This window comes from Protomyctophum parallelum (genome assembly GCF_964188405.1).
Source record: "Protomyctophum parallelum genome assembly, chromosome: 2".
NCBI lineage: Eukaryota > Metazoa > Chordata > Actinopteri > Myctophiformes > Myctophidae > Protomyctophum > Protomyctophum parallelum.
In genome coordinates, this window is record NC_139699.1 from 34548933 (window position 1) to 34569601 (window position 20669).

The 20669-nt window shown below is 45.6% G+C and overlaps 1 protein-coding gene across 7 annotated transcripts in view; it reads left to right on the plus strand.

The window, feature by feature from the left end:
* The window catches only part of rnf111 (ring finger protein 111), a 55529-nt gene extending 37105 nt beyond the window's left edge, over positions 1-18424 (plus strand). For 3 of the 7 annotated variants that reach the window (XM_083760115.1, XM_083760117.1, XM_083760116.1), the window contains 9 exons: positions 1221-1497; positions 3351-3729; positions 4159-4284; positions 5905-6013; positions 6545-6625; positions 7825-7920; positions 8195-8287; positions 9485-9585; positions 14807-17264. In XM_083760115.1, the coding sequence (XP_083616241.1) occupies positions 1221-1497; positions 3351-3729; positions 4159-4284; positions 5905-6013; positions 6545-6625; positions 7825-7920; positions 8195-8287; positions 9485-9585; positions 14807-14924 (1380 nt within the window). In that variant the 3' untranslated portion in view covers positions 14925-17264. Of the gene's footprint in view, positions 1-1220; positions 1498-3350; positions 3730-4158; positions 4285-5904; positions 6014-6544; positions 6626-7824; positions 7921-8194; positions 8288-9484; positions 9586-14806; positions 17265-17862 lie in introns of those variants that run through there. The other 4 variants (XR_014568969.1, XR_014568970.1, XM_083760118.1 and 1 more) reach the window with 4 other exon arrangements.
* Positions 18425-20669: the final 2245 nt, after the last annotated feature.

The following is a 20669-nucleotide window of genomic DNA, read 5'->3' on the forward strand; positions in this document are numbered from 1 at the left end:
AGCAAATTGTGCCTGATACGGCAGTGTTGCCAGATTACATACATGTATACACAGGAGCATTACCTTTAATCCTCCCAACACTAAAACATATCGTCATTACGTCACCATCGAAAACCAATTACACTCTGGCATTGGGTCCTTTAATCCACATATTTCTTACGTCATCATTGAGAGCTAGTTATACATATACTATGTATATGTATATATAATTTGTAAGTTGATTAGCGGTATACTGTGGTTACTTTGCGCCGTACGCACTTTTCCCAGCCAATCACAGGATCTACTGAATGTGAAGGTAGCCTACTGGGGGGAAGCCACACTGTGTCATCGGCTCAATATGTCAGTTTGACACATTCAGTAGATCCCGTGATCTTTTGTGGCCAGATGTAATTTCTTGGGGTCTAGTAGGACTATAGTAAATAGTAGTATTTGGCAACGAAATACATATTTAGACCCATGCTCGAATGCCCCCGCCCCCCTGTCAAAAACAGCTAAAATACCTAAAACGAAAGAAATCAGCAAATGAAAAAAAAAAAAGTACACTCACCTTTTACTTTCTCTAATAACAACATCCAACATGAACCTTGGTTGAAAAAAACTAAAGTTGTCCTTTAAGCCTTTTTCGGTTTCTCTCTATGAGGGTCCATTTGGCATTTAGCTGGGGACCAGGCCTGGGCTGGAACTTCCCTCAAGGACCATTGGTGGTCCCCGACCCAGGACCCTGGTTGAATGACCCTGTCCTCTCCTCTCTACAGCAGACCCTGGTTGAATGACCCTGTCCTCTCCTCTCCTCTCTACAGCAGACCCTGGTTGAATGACCCTGTGCTCTCCTCTCCTCTCTACAGCAGACCCTGGTTGAATGACCCTGTGCTCTCCTCTCCTCTCTACAGCAGACCCTGGTTGAATGACCCTCTCCTCTCCTCTCTCCAGCAGACCCTGGTTGAATGACCCTCTCCTCTCCTCTCTACAGCAGACCCTGGTTGAATGACCCTCTCCTCTCCTCTCTCCAGCAGACCCTGGTTGAATGACCCTCTCCTCTCTACAGCAGACCCTGGTTGAATGACCCTCTCCTCTCTCCAGCAGACCCTGGTTGAATGACCCTGTGCTCTCCTCTCCTCTCTCCAGCAGACCCTGGTTGAATGACCCTGTGCTCTCCTCTCCTCTCCTCTCTCCAGCAGACCCTGGTTGAATGACCCTGTGCTCTCCTCTCCTCTCTACAGCAGACCCTGCCCGTGGACCTGAGCAACAGCAGCGTGCGGGGCGGCGGTGGGAACGCCGCCGGCTTCCACACCAGCACGTCGGCCTTCGACCCGTGCTGCCCCGGCTCCACCGCGCGGCCTCCTCCCTCCTACGGCTCCCAGAACCAGCAGAACCAGCAGGCCGCGCCCGGGCAGAGCCAGCCCGCCGTGGTGGTGGACTCCTTCAGCTCGGCCATGGTGGCTCAGCCTCAGCCTCAGCCTCAGCTGTCCTCCTGTAGACACTACATGCACCCCTCCTGTGAGTATATAGGCCCCTCCTCCTCCTGTGAGTATATAGGCCCCTCCTCCTGTGAGTATATAGGCCCCTCCTCCTGTGAGTATATAGGCCCCTCCTCCTCCTGTGAGTATATAGGCCCCTCCTCCTCCTGTGAGTATATAGGCCCCTCCTCCTGTGAGTATATAGGCCCCTCCTGTGAGTATATAGGCCCCTCCTCCTGTGAGTATATAGGCCCCTCCTCCTGTGAGTATATAGGCCCCTCCTCCTCCTGTGAGTATATAGGCCCCTCCTCCTGTGAGTATATAGGCCCCTCCTCCTGTGAGTATATAGGCCCCTCCTCCTCCTGTGAGTATATAGGCCCCTCCTCCTCCTGTGAGTATATAGGCCCCTCCTCCTCCTGTGAGTATATAGGCCCCTCCTCCTGTGAGTATATAGGCCCCTCCTCCTCCTGTGAGTATATAGGCCCCTCCTCCTCCTGTGAGTATATAGGCCCCTCCTCCTGTGAGTATATAGGCCCCTCCTCCTCCTGTGAGTATATAGGCCCCTCCTCCTCCTGTGAGTATATAGGCCCCTCCTCCTGTGAGTATATAGGCCCCTCCTCCTCCTGTGAGTATATAGGCCCCTCCTCCTCCTGTGAGTATATAGGCCCCTCCTCCTCCTGTGAGTATATAGGCCCCTCCTCCTGTGAGTATATAGGCCCCTCCTCCTGTGAGTATATAGGCCCCTCCTCCTCCTGTGAGTATATAGGCCCCTCCTCCTCCTGTGAGTATATAGGCCCCTCCTCCTCCTGTGAGTATATAGGCCCCTCCTCCTGTAAGTATATAGGCCCCTCCTCCTGTGAGTATATAGGCCCCTCCTCCTGTGAGTATATAGGCCCCTCCTCCTGTGAGTATATAGGCCCCTCCTCCTGTGAGTATATAGGCCCCTCCTCCTCCTGTGAGTATATAGGCCCCTCCTCCTCCTGTGAGTATATAGGCCCCTCCTCCTGTGAGTATATAGGCCCCTCCTCCTGTGAGTATATAGGCCCCTCCTCCTGTGAGTATATAGGCCCCTCCTCCTCCTGTGAGTATATAGGCCCCTCCTCCTGTGAGTATATAGGCCCCTCCTCCTCCTGTGAGTATATAGGCCCCTCCTCCTCCTGTGAGTATATAGGCCCCTCCTCCTCCTGTGAGTATATAGGCCCCTCCTCCTGTGAGTATATAGGCCCCTCCTCCTCCTGTGAGTATATAGGCCCCTCCTCCTGTGAGTATATAGGCCCCTCCTCCTCCTGTGAGTATATAGGCCCCTCCTCCTGTGAGTATATAGGCCCCTCCTCCTCCTGTGAGTATATAGGCCCCTCCTCCTGTGAGTATATAGGCCCCTCCTCCTCCTGTGAGTATATAGGCCCCTCCTCCTCCTGTGAGTATATAGGCCCCTCCTCCTCCTGTGAGTATATAGGCCCCTCCTCCTGTGACTATATAGGCCCCTCCTCCTGTAAGTATATAGGCCCCTCCTCCTGTAAGTATATAGGCCCCTCCTCCTGTGAGTATATAGGCCCCTCCTCCTGTGACTATATAGGCCCCTCCTCCTGTAAGTGTATAGGCCCCTCCTCCTGTGAGTACCCTATATATATATATATATATATTCTTTCAGCGATTCTTTAGTTTTTCTTTTCTATTCTTAGTTTTAAGGGTAACTGTTAACGGGGGTGTGGGCCACTTCAGTGATTCTTGCGGAACTCGACTTCGTCTCGTTCCTGACCGCATCACTGTCGTGGCAATAATCACGCTAACCCCTTAACACCCTCTCGTGTAATATTGCTTAATTGTTGTCTTGGATGGAATGCTGCCGGAGACCAACCAACCTCTTCCATGTTCTCTCTCTCCTCTCCTCAGACGGCCACCTAGCGCGCTCTCTGCACCACCAGCCCTCCTCCTCCTGCCCCCACTCCCACGGGAACCCCCCGCCCCAGCCCCCCCCCCAGCCCCCGCCGCAGAGCGACTACGTCCTCCCGCACGCCGTGCACCCCTTCCACACGCCCCTGCCCTCCCACCCCGGGGTGGCGGGGGGCCACGCCGGCGTGCCCCCGGCCCCTCCCCCGGGGCCCCTGCCCGCCCATCACCTGTCGGGCGTCACCGGAGCCCCGCTGGCGGACCACCAGGGGGCGCTGCCGCACCACATGCCGGCCCTGGGGGCCTCGGTGCAGCGGCTGCACCAGCACGAGATGCTGCAGAGGATGGAGGTCCAGAGACGCCGGATGATGCAGCACCCCACGTGAGTTCTGACATGACATCACCCCACGTGAGTTCTGACATGACATCACCCCACGTGAGTTCTGACATGACATCACCCCACGTGAGTTCTGACATGACATCACCCCACGTGAGTTCTGACATGACCCCACGTGAGTTCTGACATGACCCCACGTGAGTTCTGACATGACATCACCCCACTGGGTTCTGACATGACATCACCCCACGTGAGTTCTGACATGACATCACCCCACGTGAGTTCTGACATGACATCACCCCACGTGAGTTCTGACATGACATCACCCCACCGGGGCATCAGGAAACACTCATGCAGCTCAATCAGCTTTTGTTGCGTTGGTTTATGTGCTAAAAAGGGACTTTGAGAGCTGTTTCAGAGTCTAAAACGATGTGGATGCTGTTCCAGTTTTAACAGGTTAACTGTGTGTTGCAGACGAGCTCATGAGCGCCCGCCTCCACACCCCCACAGAATGCACCCCAACTATGGACACGGACACCACATCCACGTGCCTCAGACCATGTCGTCCCACCCTCGTCAGCCGGAGCAGAGGACAGCCTGGTCAGTACTGGTTCCTAACCCTAACCCCTAACCCTAACCCTCGTCAGCCGGAGCAGAGGACAGCCTGGTCAGTACTGGTTCTAACCCTAACCCCCTTAACCCTAACCCTCGTCAGCCGGAGCAGAGGACAGCCTGGTCAGTACTGGTTCTAACCCTAACCCCTAACCCTAACCCTCGTCAGCCGGAGCAGAGGACAGCCTGGTCAGTACTGGTTCCTAACCCTAACCCCTAACCCTAACCCTCGTCAGCCGGAGCGGAGGACAGCCTGGTCAGTACTGGTTCTAACCCTAACCCCTAACCCTAACCCTCGTCAGCCGGAGCAGAGGACAGCCTGGTCAGTACTGGTTCTAACCCTAACCCCCTAACCCTAACCCTCGTCAGCCGGAGCAGAGGACAGCCTGGTCAGTACTGGTTCTAACCCTAACCCCTAACCCTAACCCTCGTCAGCCGGAGCAGAGGACAGCCTGGTCAGTACTGGTTCTAACCCTAACCCCCTAACCCTCGTCAGCCGGAGCAGAGGACAGCCTGGTCAGTACTGGTTCTAACCCTAACCCCCTAACCCCTAACCCTTGTCAGCCGGAGCGGAGGACAGCCTGGTCAGTACTAACCCTAACCCACTGGTACTGGTTCCTAACCCTAACCCCTAACCCTCGTCAGCCGGAGCAGAGGACAGCCTGTTCAGTACCACTGACCACTCCTCCCTAGTCTGGGCATGTCATTATCCTACTGTAAAAGTGGGAAAATATTAACTATTTCTGCTTTAAAGGACCACTTCACCACTTTTCAACCTATCTTCATATAATAGGTCCTCGCTAACAATCATGAAAAAATGGCACTTCTTTTCCTACTCAGTCCGTGTCTCATAGGACGGCTGTGGGCAGTTTAGAAACCGTCTTCCAGTGACATCATCGTTAGGCAGATTCTTTTTTTTTAACAAGATTTTTTTACAAAAATATTTCGATTTTCATTATCGTGAGAACGATGCCTTCCATTTTCGCATTGCACCTTTTCAGGACTAGAAAGCCTGCAGTTTCTATTTGCTTGCATTCCCCATCGATGATGTCACTGGAAGACGGTTTCTGACCTGCCCACAGCCCTCCTATGAGACACAGACCGAGTAGAAACAAATTGCACCATTTTTTTTCATGATTATTAGTGAGGATCTATTATCTGAAGATAGGTTGCAAAGTGGTGAAGTGGTCCTTTAAATAGCTGGCCCTAGTTCTACATACCCGTGGTACATGTAAGCATGCTGTTCCTGTGACGACTGACTGTGTCTGTGCTTTTCTGAGAGAAAAACATGTTTCTATGTCAGTGGTTCTCAAACCTTATCATGACAAGGACCCCCACAATTATATATGTATATTTGACCACCGAATCACATCTCAAGAAATTTTGTTCCAGGGACCTCCCAGAAGCAAAGATTTGAGCTAAAACGTTAGCCGTGTGCAAGAATATGTATTCAAAGATTTGTACACGTTTTCAAGATTGTTTTTCCAAAAATGGCAGATCTACAAGCTCTACGAGCTATTTTTCAATAGCTAAAGTTTAAAAATAATGGTTAAAGTGGTTTAAAGCTCAGGTGACACAGATGGTCTTAATGTGTGTTTTCTTCAACAGGGAGCTGGGCATCGACGCTGTGGCCCCGTACCCTTCAGGGCACCTGCACCCCCACCTGCCCCACTACCATCCCCCCCCACGACTGCACCACTTCCCCATCCCCTTCATGGTGAGACCAGTTCACACATATATATGTGTGTGTATATATATATATATATATATATTAGGCATGTAACGATATAACGTATATCGCGATATATCGATATTATATCCGGTTATTTGAAGGGTGGCTTGGTGAGTTGTATGAATAATGCATTGGCAATTAATAGAAGACTCATCAAGCATTTGGGGCGTGTACGCAACTACGTAACACATCCAGAAGCCTGAGACAGTCTGCATACTGTACGTACTGTATGTTGATACATACTGCATACATACTGTACTGTTGACAGTGTTTGAGCGTGTGAAGTATGACCTTGAGCTGACAGTCATGTTGTCCTCTTGACCAAAACATAAACAAATCAAAGCCAGTGATGACATTTAGAAAATGGAAGCTATGCTGTATCATAATCAGTCAACTGAATTCCAAAGGTGATTGCTGAAGAAATCCTAGGACATAATTATGAATTATTATTATTATATAAATGTATTTCCAATACAGCAGTTTGTAAACTTCATCTTTGTGTATATCCTCCCTCAGCACACTGGCATATCTGAAGTGACCTACCCACATATTCGGTACATCTCATCCAGAATGACTGGCTTTGGAAGAACTTATGAGGTAAGATTCTAGACAAAAAGATCAACGTTGAACTAAAATGCAATACAGTTCACGTCCTCTGTTCTGCTCTGCATTGTGGTTAGCCAAACACAATGTGCTCCAGGTTGACTTTGCCATGGTCTTTTAGCCATCTAGGCTTGCTGTAGATAGACGGATCGGCTGCTGTAGATAGGCGGATCGGCTGCTGTAGATAGACGGATCGGCTGCTGTAGATAGACGGATCGGCTGCTGTAGATAGACGGATCGGCTGCTGTAGATAGACGGATCGGCTGCTGTGATAGACGGATCGGCTGCTGTGATAGACGGATCGGCTGCTGTGATAGACGGATCGGCTGCTGTAGATAGACGGATCGGCTGCTGTGATAGGCGGATCGGCTGCTGTGATAGACGGATCGGCTGCTGTAGATAGACGGATCGGCTGCTGTAGATAGACGGATCGGCTGCTGTGATAGGCGGATCGGCTGCTGTAGATAGACGGATCGGCTGCTGTAGATAGATGGATCGGCTGCTGTAGATAGACGGATCGGCTGCTGTAGATAGACGGATCGGCTGCTGTAGATAGACGGATCGGCTGCTGTAGATAGACGGATCGGCTGCTGTAGATAGACGGATCGGCTGCTGTGATAGACGGATCGGCTGCTGTAGATAGACGGATCGGCTGCTGTAGATAGACGGATCGGCTGCTGTAGATAGACGGATCGGCTGCTGTAGATAGACGGATCGGCTGCTGTGATAGACGGATCGGCTGCTGTAGATAGACGGATCGGCTGCTGTGATAGACGGATCGGCTGCTGTAGATAGACGGATCGGCTGCTGTGCCAGCCCTGAAAATGCACAATAGTGTGAACAGAAAGAGAACTGAGAATCATCAAAGCTGACGTTGACCAGAAATGGAATCGAGTCCTCTTTCAAATTAACTGACAATGTGAGAACTCTGTCCCTTTTCTGTTGATCCACTTCTCGGTATACTTGGATGGGACTCAATTTGCTTAGTTTAAAATGATTGAGATTGAGTGACAGAATGCCCTTAATTGGGTTCATTTCAAGGGGGACTTTCACATACAGATGTGCAAAGACTCTTATATTCATTATTCACACACATTATACTAGACACATTTCTTTCTCTGCACAACTAAAGCCAGGTGAGAGAGAGCTGAGCTCACGGCTGTTTGCGTTGTTTATCTCCTTTCATTATTCAGGATCTTCTGCATTTAGAGGAGAGATTGGGAACTGTGAATCGAGGGGCCTCTCAGGGAACCATAGAGAGGTGCACTTATCCACACAAGTACAAGAAGGTAAGAGCACGTCTGTGTGTGCATGTGTGGAGTGGATAGCTAACTGTTTGCATAGGTGAATTATATGGCCATTGCATTTTATGGAGATTTGCTGATATAGTTAAATATGTTTTGCATGTCTGTTAGTTGTTCTGGGACAGAGTGCACAGTGGACCTTTTGTGCTCGTTTCAAAAGACTGATGATGTTACCAGCATTTAACAATTTTAGGGAAAGGTTCCATAGTTTTCCAAATGTATCTAAATAAGCAATCTAACACCCTGCTGCCCAATACAGAAGGTGTTGGAGACTGAGAGAGACATTGACGATCAGTTAACCCCTGAAGCATGGGCATCTATTGGAAAAAATATGCACGCAACCACAGAATCGGTGAGAAATAAATGAAAAAATTCAATTTGGAAACATGTCTCTGCTCACATATACAGTAGATGTTAGACTTGGGGGGCCAGGGAATTCGGCTCTAATAGCATAACGTTTACCTTCTATCCTTTAGAGATGACAGACAGAAGCTTGTTCTGTTGCCAGGACAAAATGATCCATTCTCTCTGTCCATAAAGGAATATAACATGTTCATTTTCAATTGTGTGTTTTGGACATTGTAACCCCACTTTTATAGACCACATTGTGTTTCCATTCAAACAGTGTTCAACACATATGAACACACACACACACACACACACACACACACACACACACACACACACACACACACACACACACATATATATATATACATACATACATACATACACATACATACATATGTTTGACTATTATTCCCCCATTAAGTAATGAGTGCTAAATGAGACTGCTGACTAAGGCAACGCAGCCATTTGATCACTGTGTCATCTTCTTCCATCTCCTCCGATCTTCTTCCATCTCCTCCCATCTCTTCCCATCTTCTCCCATCTTCTCCCATCTTCTCCAATCTTCTCCCATCCTCTCCCATCTTCTCCCATCTTCTCCCATCCTCTCCCATCTCCTCCCATCTTCTCCCATCTTCTCCCATCTTCTCCCACCTCCTTCAATCTTCTCCCATCTTCTCCCATCCTCTCCCATCTCCTTCAATCTTCTCCCATCTTCTCCCATCTTCTCCCATCTTCTCCCATCTTCTCCCATCTCCTCCCATCTTCTCCCATCTTCTCCCATCTTCTACAAACTTCTCCCATCTTCTCCCATCTTCTCCCATCTTCTCCCATCTCCTCCCATCTCCTCCCATCTTCTCCCATCTTCTCCCATCTTCTCCCATCTCCTTCAATCTTCTCCCATCTCCTCCCATCTTCTCCCATCTTCTCCCATCTCCTTCAATCTTCTCCCATCTCCTCCCATCTCCTCCCATCTTCTCCCATCTCCTTCAATCTCCTCCCATCTCCTCCCATCTCCTCCCATCTTCTCCCATCTCCTCCCATCTCCTCCCATCTTCTCCCATCTTCTCCCATCTCCTCCCATCTCCTCCCATCTTCTCCCATCTCCTCCCATCTTCTACAAACTTCTCCCATCTTCTCCAATCTTCTCCCACCTCCTCCCATCTCCTCCCATCTTCTCCCAACTCCTTCTGATGTACAGAGAAAGCTTGGTAAGGAGGAGGAAGACGAGTTGGCGGATGAAGACACAGAGGAGAAATGTACCATCTGTCTGTCCATACTGGAAGAAGGGGAGGACGTCAGGTAAACCAGTGGTTCTCAAACCTTTTTTTGTTTTAACCCATTCTGGACGGGAACCCCTTTGGGTGTTTCAACTAAGCAGTATGTTGTACTTTAGCTATTGAAAAATTGCAGATCAACAAGCTCATAGCGCGCAACCGAGTGGCGCGCTATGATTGATTGATTGATTGATTGATTCTTTATTGCAGTCTCAGGGGAATCCATATCACAGTACAGTACAACAACACAATAGATAAAAAGAATAATAAAAAGTAGAAAGAAATATACAATAAAAAGAGTTCAATCATATTCAGTTTCGAACATACAGACAAGTTCGCCAATGGTTCCATAGTCTGGAGGAGAACCTGACAGAACTACGTATAGTGTTAGTGATGACATTAATGATGTCATTTACTGACTCAGATACCCTACACATGAATTTGTACATAAGATTTCGTAGTACAGCAGAGCAGGTGGGAACCCCAACACTGACAAACATTTGGCTTGCACTGGAGCTTCTTGGAGCTCTCAGAAGCAGCCTCATACAGTCATTGTATGCCACTGTCAATCGTCTTATACTGGCCTGCTTGTAGCGGCACCACAGGTGGGCGGTGTACAGGGGTGTACAGAAGGATTTAAAAAGTGAGGTCTTCACTGGTACTGAGCACATGCTAAATTTTCTACACAGCATGTTTCCTTGTGCATACAGCATCCGACGCTGTCTAAATATATCCTTGTCATCAGAGAGGTCATCCGAGATGATGTGGCCCAAATATTTAATCTCACTGCAGACACTAAGGATAGAGCCAGAGAGATAAAAGTCAGGAAAGGTTAAATGTCTGTCTTCCCTGCTACGGACAATCATAATCTTGCTCTTTTTTGCATTATATTTGATATCAAAGTCAGCACCGTATTGTGAGCATGCACTCAGCAGCTGTTGAAGGCCAGCACTATAAGGACTAAAGATGACCAAATAATCAGCGTACATGAGGTGATTAATTAGCAGGTTTCCAACCCTACACCCTGTACCACAAGCATTTAATTCCGTGGATAAATCATCCATATAGACATTGAAGAGAAAAGGGGATAAAATCCCCTTTTCTTTATGAGCTTGTAGGTCTGCTATTTTTGAAAAAGGTGCTTCCCTGAGTTTTGAAATAGCTCTCAGTTTTTGGCAGAGCAGTGAGAGAGAAGAGGCTTTGCAGTAACAGAGCAGTGAGAGAGAAGAGGCAGAGCAGTAACAGAGCAGTGAGAGAGAAGAGGCTTTGCAGTAACAGAGCAGTGAGAGAGAAGAGGCAGAGCAGTGAGAGAGAAGAGGCTTTGCAGTAACAGAGCAGTGAGAGAGAAGAGGCTTTGCAGTAACAGAGCAGTGAGAGAGAAGAGGCAGAGCAGTAACAGCAGTGAGAGAGAAGAGGCTTTGCAGTAACAGAACAGTGAGAGAGAAGAGGCTTTGCAGTAACAGAGCAGTGAGAGAGAAGAGGCTTTGCAGTAACAGAGCAGTGAGAGAGAAGAGGCTTTGCAGTAACAGAGCAGTGAGAGAGAAGAGGCAGAGCAGTGAGAGAGAAGAGGCAGAGCAGTGAGAGAGAAGAGGCTTTGCAGTAACAGAGCAGTGAGAGAGAAAAGGCAGAGCAGTGAGAGAGAAAAGGCGGAGCAGTAACAGAGCAGTGAGAGAGAAGAGGCAGAGCAGTAACAGAGCAGTGAGAGAGAAGAGGCAGAGCAGTGAGAGAGAAGAGGCAGAGCAGTGAGAGAGAAGAGGCTTTGCAGTAACAGAGCAGTGAGAGAGAAGAGGCTTTGAGGCAGAGCAGTGAGAGAGAAGAGGCAGGGCAGTAACAGAGCAGTGAGAGAGAAGAGGCTTTGAGGCAGAGCAGTGAAAGAGAAGAGGCAGAGCAGTGAGAGAGAAGAGGCTTTGCAGAGCAGTGAGAGAGAAGAGGCTTTGCAGTAACAGAGCAGTGAGATAGAAGAGGCAGAGCAGTGAGAGAGAAGAGGCTTTGCAGTAAGAGAGCAGTGAGAAAGAAGAGGCTTTGCAGAGCAGTGAGAGAGAAGAGGCAGAGCAGTGAGAGAGAGAGATGAGGCAGAGCAGTGAGAGAGAAGAGGCTTTGCCGTAGCCTGACCTAAGCAGAGACATTTCTGGCCTAGATGGGAGGGTCGCGCCTCAGAAAAGCGCGCACCCTGATTGGATCTCATCGATCTGTCCGTCACCCCCGGCCCCTCCTCTCCCCCCTAGTGCAGCGCTACGTCACATCATTTAGAGCGACGCCCACCCGGAAGGGTTGACTCCCACTTTTAGACTGGTTCAGCCCACGGCTTTTTCCAGGCTTTCATCTTTCGCGCAGACGAAATGAAAGCCTGGGTATCGAGGCTAGCTTTGCCGTAACAGAGCAGTGAGAGAGAAGAGGCTTTGCAGTAACAGAGCAGTGAGAGAGAAGAGGCTTTGCAGTAACAGAGCAGTGAAAGAGAAGATGCTTTGCAGTAACAGAGCAGTGAGAGAGAAGAGGCAGAGCAGTGAGAGAGCAGTGAGAGAGAAGAGGCAGAGCAGTAACAGAGCAGTGAGAGAGAAGAGGCAGAGCAGTGAGAGAGAAGAGGCTTTGCAGTAACAGAGCAGTGAGAGAGAAGAGGCAGAGCAGTAACAGAGCAGTGAGAGAGAAGAGGCTTTGCAGTAACAGAGCAGTGAGAGAGAAGAGGCAGAGCAGTGAGAGAAAAGAGGCTTTGCAGTAACAGAGCAGTGAGAGAGAAGAGGCTTTGCAGTAACAGAGCAGTGAGAGAGAAGAGGCAGAGCAGTAACAGAGCAGTGAGAGAGAAGAGGCAGAGCAGTGAGAGAGAAGAGGCTTTGCAGTAATCTGGCAGAGCAGTGAGAGAGAAGAGGCAGAGCAGTGAGAGAGAAGAGGCTTTGCAGTAATCTGGCAGAGCAGTGAGAGAGAAGAGGCAGAGCAGTAACAGAGCAGTGAGAGAGAAGAGGCTTTGCAGTAACAGAGCAGTGAGAGAGAAGAGGCTTTGCAGTAACAGAGCAGTGAGAGAGAAGAGGCTTTGCAGTAACAGAGCAGTGAGAGAGAAGAGGCAGAGCAGTAACAGAGCAGTGAGAGAGAAGAGGCTTTGCAGTAACAGAGCAGTGAGAGAGAAGAGGCAGAGCAGTGAGAGAGAAGAGGCTTTGCAGTAACAGAGCAGTGAGAGAGAAGAGGCTTTGCAGTAACAGAGCAGTGAGAGAGAAGAGGCAGAGCAGTAACAGAGCAGTGAGAGAGAAGAGGCTTTGCAGTAACAGAGCAGTGAGAGAGAAGAGGCAGAGCAGTGAGAGAGAAGAGGCTTTGCAGTAACAGAGCAGTGAGAGAGAAGAGGCAGAGCAGTGAGAGAGAAGAGGCAGAGCAGTAACAGAGCAGTGAGAGAGAAGAGGCAGAGCAGTGAGAGAGAAGAGGCAGAGCAGTAACAGAGCAGTGAGAGAGAAGAGGCAGAGCAGTGAGAGAGAAGAGGCTTTGCAGTAACAGAGCAGTGAGAGAGAAGAGGCAGGGCAGTAACAGAGCAGTGAGAGAGAAGAGGCAGGGCAGTAACAGAGCAGTGAGAGAGAAGAGGCAGGGCAGTAACAGAGCAGTGAGAGAGAAGAGGAAGAGCAGTAACAGAGCAGTGAGAGAAGAGGCAGAGCAGTGAGAGAGAAGAGGCAGAGCAGTAACAGAGCAGTGAGAGAGAAGAGGCTTTGCAGTAATCTTAGCCTGTAAAAGCAAAGCATTTTGTCTTTGCCCAAGGAGCCCATTTGTAGAGATCAGCCTAGCTTAGCAATATTCTGAAATGATACGAGTGCACTCTAAAATTCTGTGTGTTAAAGGGATAGTTCCGATTTTTTGAACTTGTGGGGGGCACTGGGGCCACGCAGTAAATGTAAATGAATCCACAAAACGAACGTAATTTGTATTGTTGACCTATTTCTAAAATATTAGCGCGACTTTCGTTTGACCCGTCCATCACATGGAACTATTTTTTGGGCGTAGTGATATGGACACAAAAAACATAGTTCTGGGTGATAGAGGGGTAAAAAATAACGAAAGTTGCACTAATATTTTAGAAATAGGTCAACAATACAAATTACGTCAGTTTTGTGGATTACTTTACTTTTACTGCGTGGCCCCCAGTGCCCCCAACAAAATGACCGGAACTACTTGATATTTCACCAAAACCAGAGCAGAACCCCCACCACGGGACTCGGGCAATCAATTAATACAGTTGCAACCACTATATTAATGGCAAGTATTTCATACAACTCAACTATCCCTTTAAGGGTCTATTTGGATTCAATTATAAACTCTTTAAGAGTTAAAGCTGCAATCCAAAATTTTATAAATTATATAGTATATAGAGTATATATACACTACTATAATACAATACAACATATACAATAATATATAATATAACTAGTATATCGTCTGTCGGGTGGAAACCTCATATATCCCAAACTATTACTTTTCAGGATCCAAAACTAGCAGATCTACAAGCTCAAACCACATCGCTTCACACCGTGTTTGCAGATCTCCTACTTTTGATGTTACACTAGTACGAGTAGGGCATTAAATTACAAAAAACACGTAAAAGAGGGTTCTGCGCCACAGCAACGGTCTCCTTACTCTTACGTTATGCCATATCTGCCCTCCTCGCCAAGCAGGGATTCTGTAGAAAATAGGTTTCACACTCAGGGGGAGCTGGGTTCCAATCCCAGGTAGGGGGCATGGAATTTGTGGATTGCAGATTTAACTCATTTGCAACCAACACTGCCATCTGGTGGCTGAATTTATACTCTTCTCTAGTTAAGTGGAGTGCCTTTTTTTTTTTACTATTTTGAAAAACATTTTGGAATAGTTGGACTAGCCAATCTACATTGACACGTTGTGAGCTTGTAGACTGGCCGTTTTAACTATTCAAAAATGTTTTGCAAAATAGTAAAAAAAAAAAAAAGGCAAAGAAGTTTAGGGATAAGGGTTTTTTAGCGGTGAGTAAAATGGAGCTCTAGGTATCCTCCTATGTCTGGTTCAAGTGTTTAACCCATTTTGGGCGGGAACCCCTTTTGGTGTTAGCATTATGTTGTGCTTTAGCTATTTTTTGAAAAATCGAAGACATTTTTAGAATCTGATCTCAGGTCAGAATCGGTTCAATTTCAATTGTTGTTTTCCTCCCCTCTCTCCCTCACCACCAGAGGCCTACCATGTATGTATTTAAGTTGTTAAGTGTTTAACCATGTTATTTTCCTCCCCTCTCTCCCCAACACCAGACGCCTACCATGTATGCATCTGTTCCACCAGCTGTGTGTGGACCAGTGGCTCCTCACCAATAAGAAGTGCCCAATCTGCAGAGTGGACATTGAGGCTCAGTTGTCTGCTGAAAGTTGATGCTGTTTTTCTAACAACCTTTTTGTTTCCATTTTCTTTGTCGTTTATCATATTATTTTTTTTCTCAGTCAACCAAAGATGGCATGAATTACCTGCTCCTCCGCTCTAATAAGAAAATGAAAAAAAAATGAAAAAAAGAGAAAATAACAAACAAACAAACAAGCAAAAAACACCTGACAAAAAAGCACCAAGCCTATAGAGTGCCAGCTATCACATAGTACAACTGCTAGAATTCTCCGTTGAAGGGGCACTTCACTCGACATACAAAGAGATATTAAAATATTATGTTTTCCCTCTTACTGGGGGTCCCTGTCTATCTATCCATCCACATGGTGTTCTTGTTATTTGCAGAGATTCCCGCCATCACCCAAATACAATGCAGCGCAATGCAGGCATTTTGTTTGTGGCACTCTGAGTTGAAAACATCTATCAGAGATCATGACCTGGTGTTTAATACACAGGCCTGGTCTTGGACAGTTATATTGAGATGTATTTTATGCTGAATTATGCTCGCCAACAGTCTTATTGACTTAAAGCTTCAATCGTTTAATGAATAAAATATTATTTTAACCAATCTGTACGGTAGAGTATGCTGTTTTTATAAGGGTATCAAATTAGATTTTATGTGACATGTACATAGATTGGGCAACGCATTTAGTTATCAATTGGACTGATGACTACAATTTTAAGCTACAATTCATTGCTGTTTGCTATAAAATTGCACTGTACTGTAATCTGTTAATCCATTAGCCTGCTGTAATTGATGAAGCACATTGAAATTAATACAACCATTCATGTCGCCTAGTCATTTTCAATCATCGATATTCAAATAAACAGATTACATAAAGGTTGTGTGTTTTAATCTCACAATGGAACAGGTAACTCTTGATCAAGTAAAATTGATATTAAATGGCTCTTCTTTCCTGAGAATTAACAAGAATGTAATGTCAATTGTATCCTATAACTTTGTTATTTGGTGTCTGGATATTAGATGACCTCAAACAAAGTTTGATTATTCCAACAGGCACCCATAATATAGTCATGTGAATTTAGTCATAACCCCAAAACCGATGAGATCCTTTTAATCACAATCTGGTGAACAAATGCCTACAGGGATTATAATATAATCATTAATAGTATAATATGTTAAATACCGTTCAAGTAGCACATCTGCTCTTCTATGGAGACGTTGAGGCCCTTGTGTTGTGAAGGACTAAATGGATGACAAAGTGAATAAAGTTATTTGAAGCGGTTGGAGTCGATATGGCCGTCATCTATATTGTAGTTATAAATACCTCTACATCGGCAGAGGGCACAGACAAAATGAAGGGATCGCAGCTTTAACTGCAGAAATAGCCAAACCTCAGCAAATCACGCATAAAACTATCTGGATGTATAAATGGCACTCAGGGTAATGGGGAAAACGTGTTTTCTTTTTTGGTATTTTGGGTGAAATGCCTCTTTTAAGGATTTAAATTTTTTATTGTATTTATGAAGCTTTTATGTAGCTTTTGATTGTTTCCTCAAGTGTCATTTTCTTTGGTTTTGTTTTATGCATGTTTCCTTGCAATGCATTTCTTTGCACATATAATGTGGGCTTAACATGGCCTAACAACTTGCAGGTGAGGATTGCTGCTCTGGTAAAGAAGCATTTCTGTATACCTAATGCCTTGCTTTACTGGAATAGAATGTCAACCTCCATTTAAAAAAAACAAAACATTGCAGGATTCATCTTACCAATCATTGTATTGATTAGTTTATGTTTAGAAGATGTGGATTGTTAGTGAAAGATGTTTTTTAAGTAAATCAAAACATTCCTGATTAGGAAAAAAAAATAACCATGTCAACAACAGATCAGCTGCTGTATTAGTGCACACACCCAGTATTTCTAGAGGAAATAAACTCACTCACCAGAATATGCACATGCTTTGCTACCATGACACCCGTCTCTCCCCCTGCACCTTCATTTTGACTCGACACCATTAGCAAGTCGTCTAACGTATTCTAAGAGAAGAACAAACTGAATGTCACAATGTTCTTTTTCAACTGGATGATTGTTGAGGTTCTGAGAAAGTCTAGTCCGTTTTGTTCAGATGCGTCCCTACAGATGGGTACAGAGTGTCATTCTGACTGCCTAGGCCAGAGGGATGCTTCTAAAACTAGGACCGTTTCTGACTGCCTAGGCCAGAGGGATGCTTCTAAAACTAGGACCGTTTCTGACTGCCTAGGCCAGAGGGATGCTTCTAAAACTAGGACCGTTTCTGACTGCCTATAGGCCAGAGGGATGCTTCTAAAACTAGGACCGTTTCTGACTGCCTATAGGCCAGAGGGATGCTTCTAAAACTAGGACCGTTTCTGACTGCCTATAGGCCAGAGGGATGCTTCTAAAACTAGGACAGTTTCTGACTGCCTAGGCCAGAGGGATGCTTCTAAAACTAGGACCGTTTCTGACTGCCTATAGGCCAGAGGGATGCTTCTAAAACTAGGACTGTTTCTGACTGCCTAGGCCAGAGGGATGCTTCTAAAACTAGGACCGTATCTGACTGCCTATAGGCCAGAGGGATGCTTCTAAAACTAGGACCGTTTCTGACTGCCTAGGCCAGAGGGATGCTTCTAAAACTAGGACCGTTTCTGACTGCCTAGGCCAGAGGGATGCTTCTAAAACTAGGACCGTTTCTGACTGCCTAGGCCAGAGGGATGCTTCTAAAACTAGGACTGTTTCTGACTGCCTAGGCCAGAGGGATGCTTCTAAAACTAGGACCGTTTCTGACTGCCTAGGCCAGAGGGATGCTTCTAAAACTAGGACCGTTTCTGACTGCCTAGGCCAGAGGGATGCTTCTAAAACTAGGACCGTTTCTGACTGCCTAGGCCAGAGGGATGCTTCTAAAACTAGGACCGTTTCTGACTGCCTAGGCCAGAGGGATGCTTCTAAAACTAGGACCGTTTCTGACTGCCTAGGCCAGAGGGATGCTTCTAAAAGGAGGGGTTCTCCAACCGTTTCTGACTGCCTGGGAAAATGTGTCAAATGGAAACCGAGTGGCATTGACTTTATTCCTTCCTTTATCCTTTTAGCTGTGTTTCTTTCAGAGGGAAATACAAAGCTCAGTTTGAGGCAATGATTTACTGTTTATTCTCATTAGATCATCTGTTAATTCACGCTCTCCTTTGTCTCTCTGTTTATAATTATGCAGCAGTCTCCATTTTTTGCTGCTGGAGAAGAGATAACACTAATATTATTGACTAACTCACTTGCATATACTTGCACAAGAGAGAAAAGATAGGAGTGCAACAGTGAATATGACCGTGCGCTGAGGCCATGTATTTCCACTCTGAATATTAAAAAGAAAGAAAAGAAAATAGACTAACATTATGAATGGAGTGTTGGAATGCAGTACTTAAAGCAGGTATCCATGCATTCGTTGACTTAATGGCACCAGGATCATATTCTGTGGGATTTATATTAGTTTAAAAAAAAATATTAATAAACTTGGATAACTCTTTCTTGAGTCCTTTCCTTGGTGTCCTTTTTGAAAATCACATGCGCACAGCAAGACAAGCTTTGTCAAGCATTGTGTTTACAACCAATATTTTTCTGTGTATAATAAAAACAATAATAAAGAAAATGTAGGTATTTCATCATACTGAAATAACGAAAGGATATATTAATACATTTCATTATACTTTGTATAAAATGGTTTGTAGTTTTTGCACCTTTTTTCTGGTCAAGTTGTGCATTCAAATAGACCTTTTCAACTCTCACTATAAAATGATCTTTTCTGGAGCATGTCCTCTAAAAAGAAAGAAGGGAAAAATGCTTTCCCTGACCTGGTTACACCTTAGAGTATATATGAATATATTATATATAGTATTAATATATACTCCAAGGGTTACACGCATGAATGGTCATTTCGAAAATAATGTATTCTTCATGACTGACTTTTTTTCAGCAAACCAACCTTTCAGGATCATATGGTGGGAAGTTGGAACACATTTTCTCTTGACCACTTCAAATGGTTACCCACATCTGTCTGTGTTTGACGCTTTTTATGGTTCTAGCAAATATATTTTTAATAGCAACAAAATGTAAACTACAATATACCGGTAATTACACCTATTGCTAAATACATTATTCTATTTAGATGTTTATTGACCAAAATATAAACTACTACACCCAGTACTGGTCATATTGGTCTTTGTCACCATCTACAGGATAAAGCATGCAAAGCCCAAATGGGCAGAATGTTAAAGTGAACCTTTTCACTATACTATCAATCTGGAGTAGCCTGGCGGCTCCAGCCCTGAATTGCTACCATGAAAAACATATTTCCTGGAAATGAAATGACAATTCTGAGTGTCAGGCTAAATCTGGAGATCTGGGTTGTACAATCTGACCAAGAGCCTCATTGGTCAACCCAGTTTACTGCTGCCAGCTGTTCAGGGGTCAATCATGAGAGGATAGAAAGTTAGAAACACCAAGGGCCACATTGATTGTACAATGCAGCTTAGTGCTTCCAGGAGCCCCTGAGGGCCACATTGTACAATGTAACAGCTTATATATTTTTAATGTAGCATACCTTTTATATTTTAATTCTTAATAAAGTTTTAAGATCTTAAATGGACTTGCACCTCCACCACTGAAACAGTTCATAGATCGAAGGGACAGTGGTGACAGAGCAACAAGGGCGACTACCAGAGGGGACTGTGAAGTGCCAATCAGACGTAGTGTGTTTGGTAAAACAGTCTTCTCTGTCAGAGCCTCCCATCACTGGAACAGTCTCTGTCAGAGCCTCCCATCACTGGAACAGTCTCTGTCAGAGCCTCCCATCACTGGAACAGTCTCCCCACAGAAGTAAGAGAGACTTCCAACTATCTGACCTTCAAATTCAACCTGAAAAGGTGGCTAAAAACAATTCAAATCTGTAATCTGGAGTAACTATCAGCTCTATTTAGTATTCATCATCACCGGTGTTATTTCTCACTTCACTTTGCAGTTGTTCTGTCCCCTGTACCATGTTGATCTGTTCCTGTATTGTACTGTATTATTATTGTGTTTTCATATGGACGTAGTGTTGGGTGCCTGCACATATGCACACATGGCATCAACGCATGGTGTGCTGGTACACTACACACTGTCTTTCTTTTATCATTCATTTTTTAAGAGCCTGCCCAGGGACTACAGATGAAATTTAGCTTTGTCTAACTCTGGTCCATTTACATTGAGGTGAAAACTGACATGTTGATTAATGAGCTTTGTCCCTGTCAAATAAATAAATAAAATAAGGGTCTTATATCTGGTGGTCCCCGGACCACTGGACCACTGGTTTAAGAAAAAGAAATACTACAGTTGTTTAGATTAATTGTAATTCAAGTAAGATCTCTAAAGGGTCCATTTGGTTACCAATTAACTCTCCATCAGTCAGTCTGCATGCCTCTATAAAATAGGTGCCCACACGTATAAGCCTAGTATTAGCAATTTAAAAATACAGATATGATGAATGCGTTCTTACATAGTTTTCACAATAAATGTAATGTAATGTAATAATAATAATGTAATGTAATGATTATTTAATTATGGCCCCGGCTTATTCTGAAGGCAAACGGATGTCTTATATTTGCCAAAAAGGGCGGGTCTATCCCAGAACGTTGGTGGGATTCATAGAGAGTGGTTGTGTCACTGTCTCCTGTGCTGTTCTGTCCGGCGAGTGGCAAAGTCAGTTTAACGTTTTCGTTGTTTAATGCAATCAG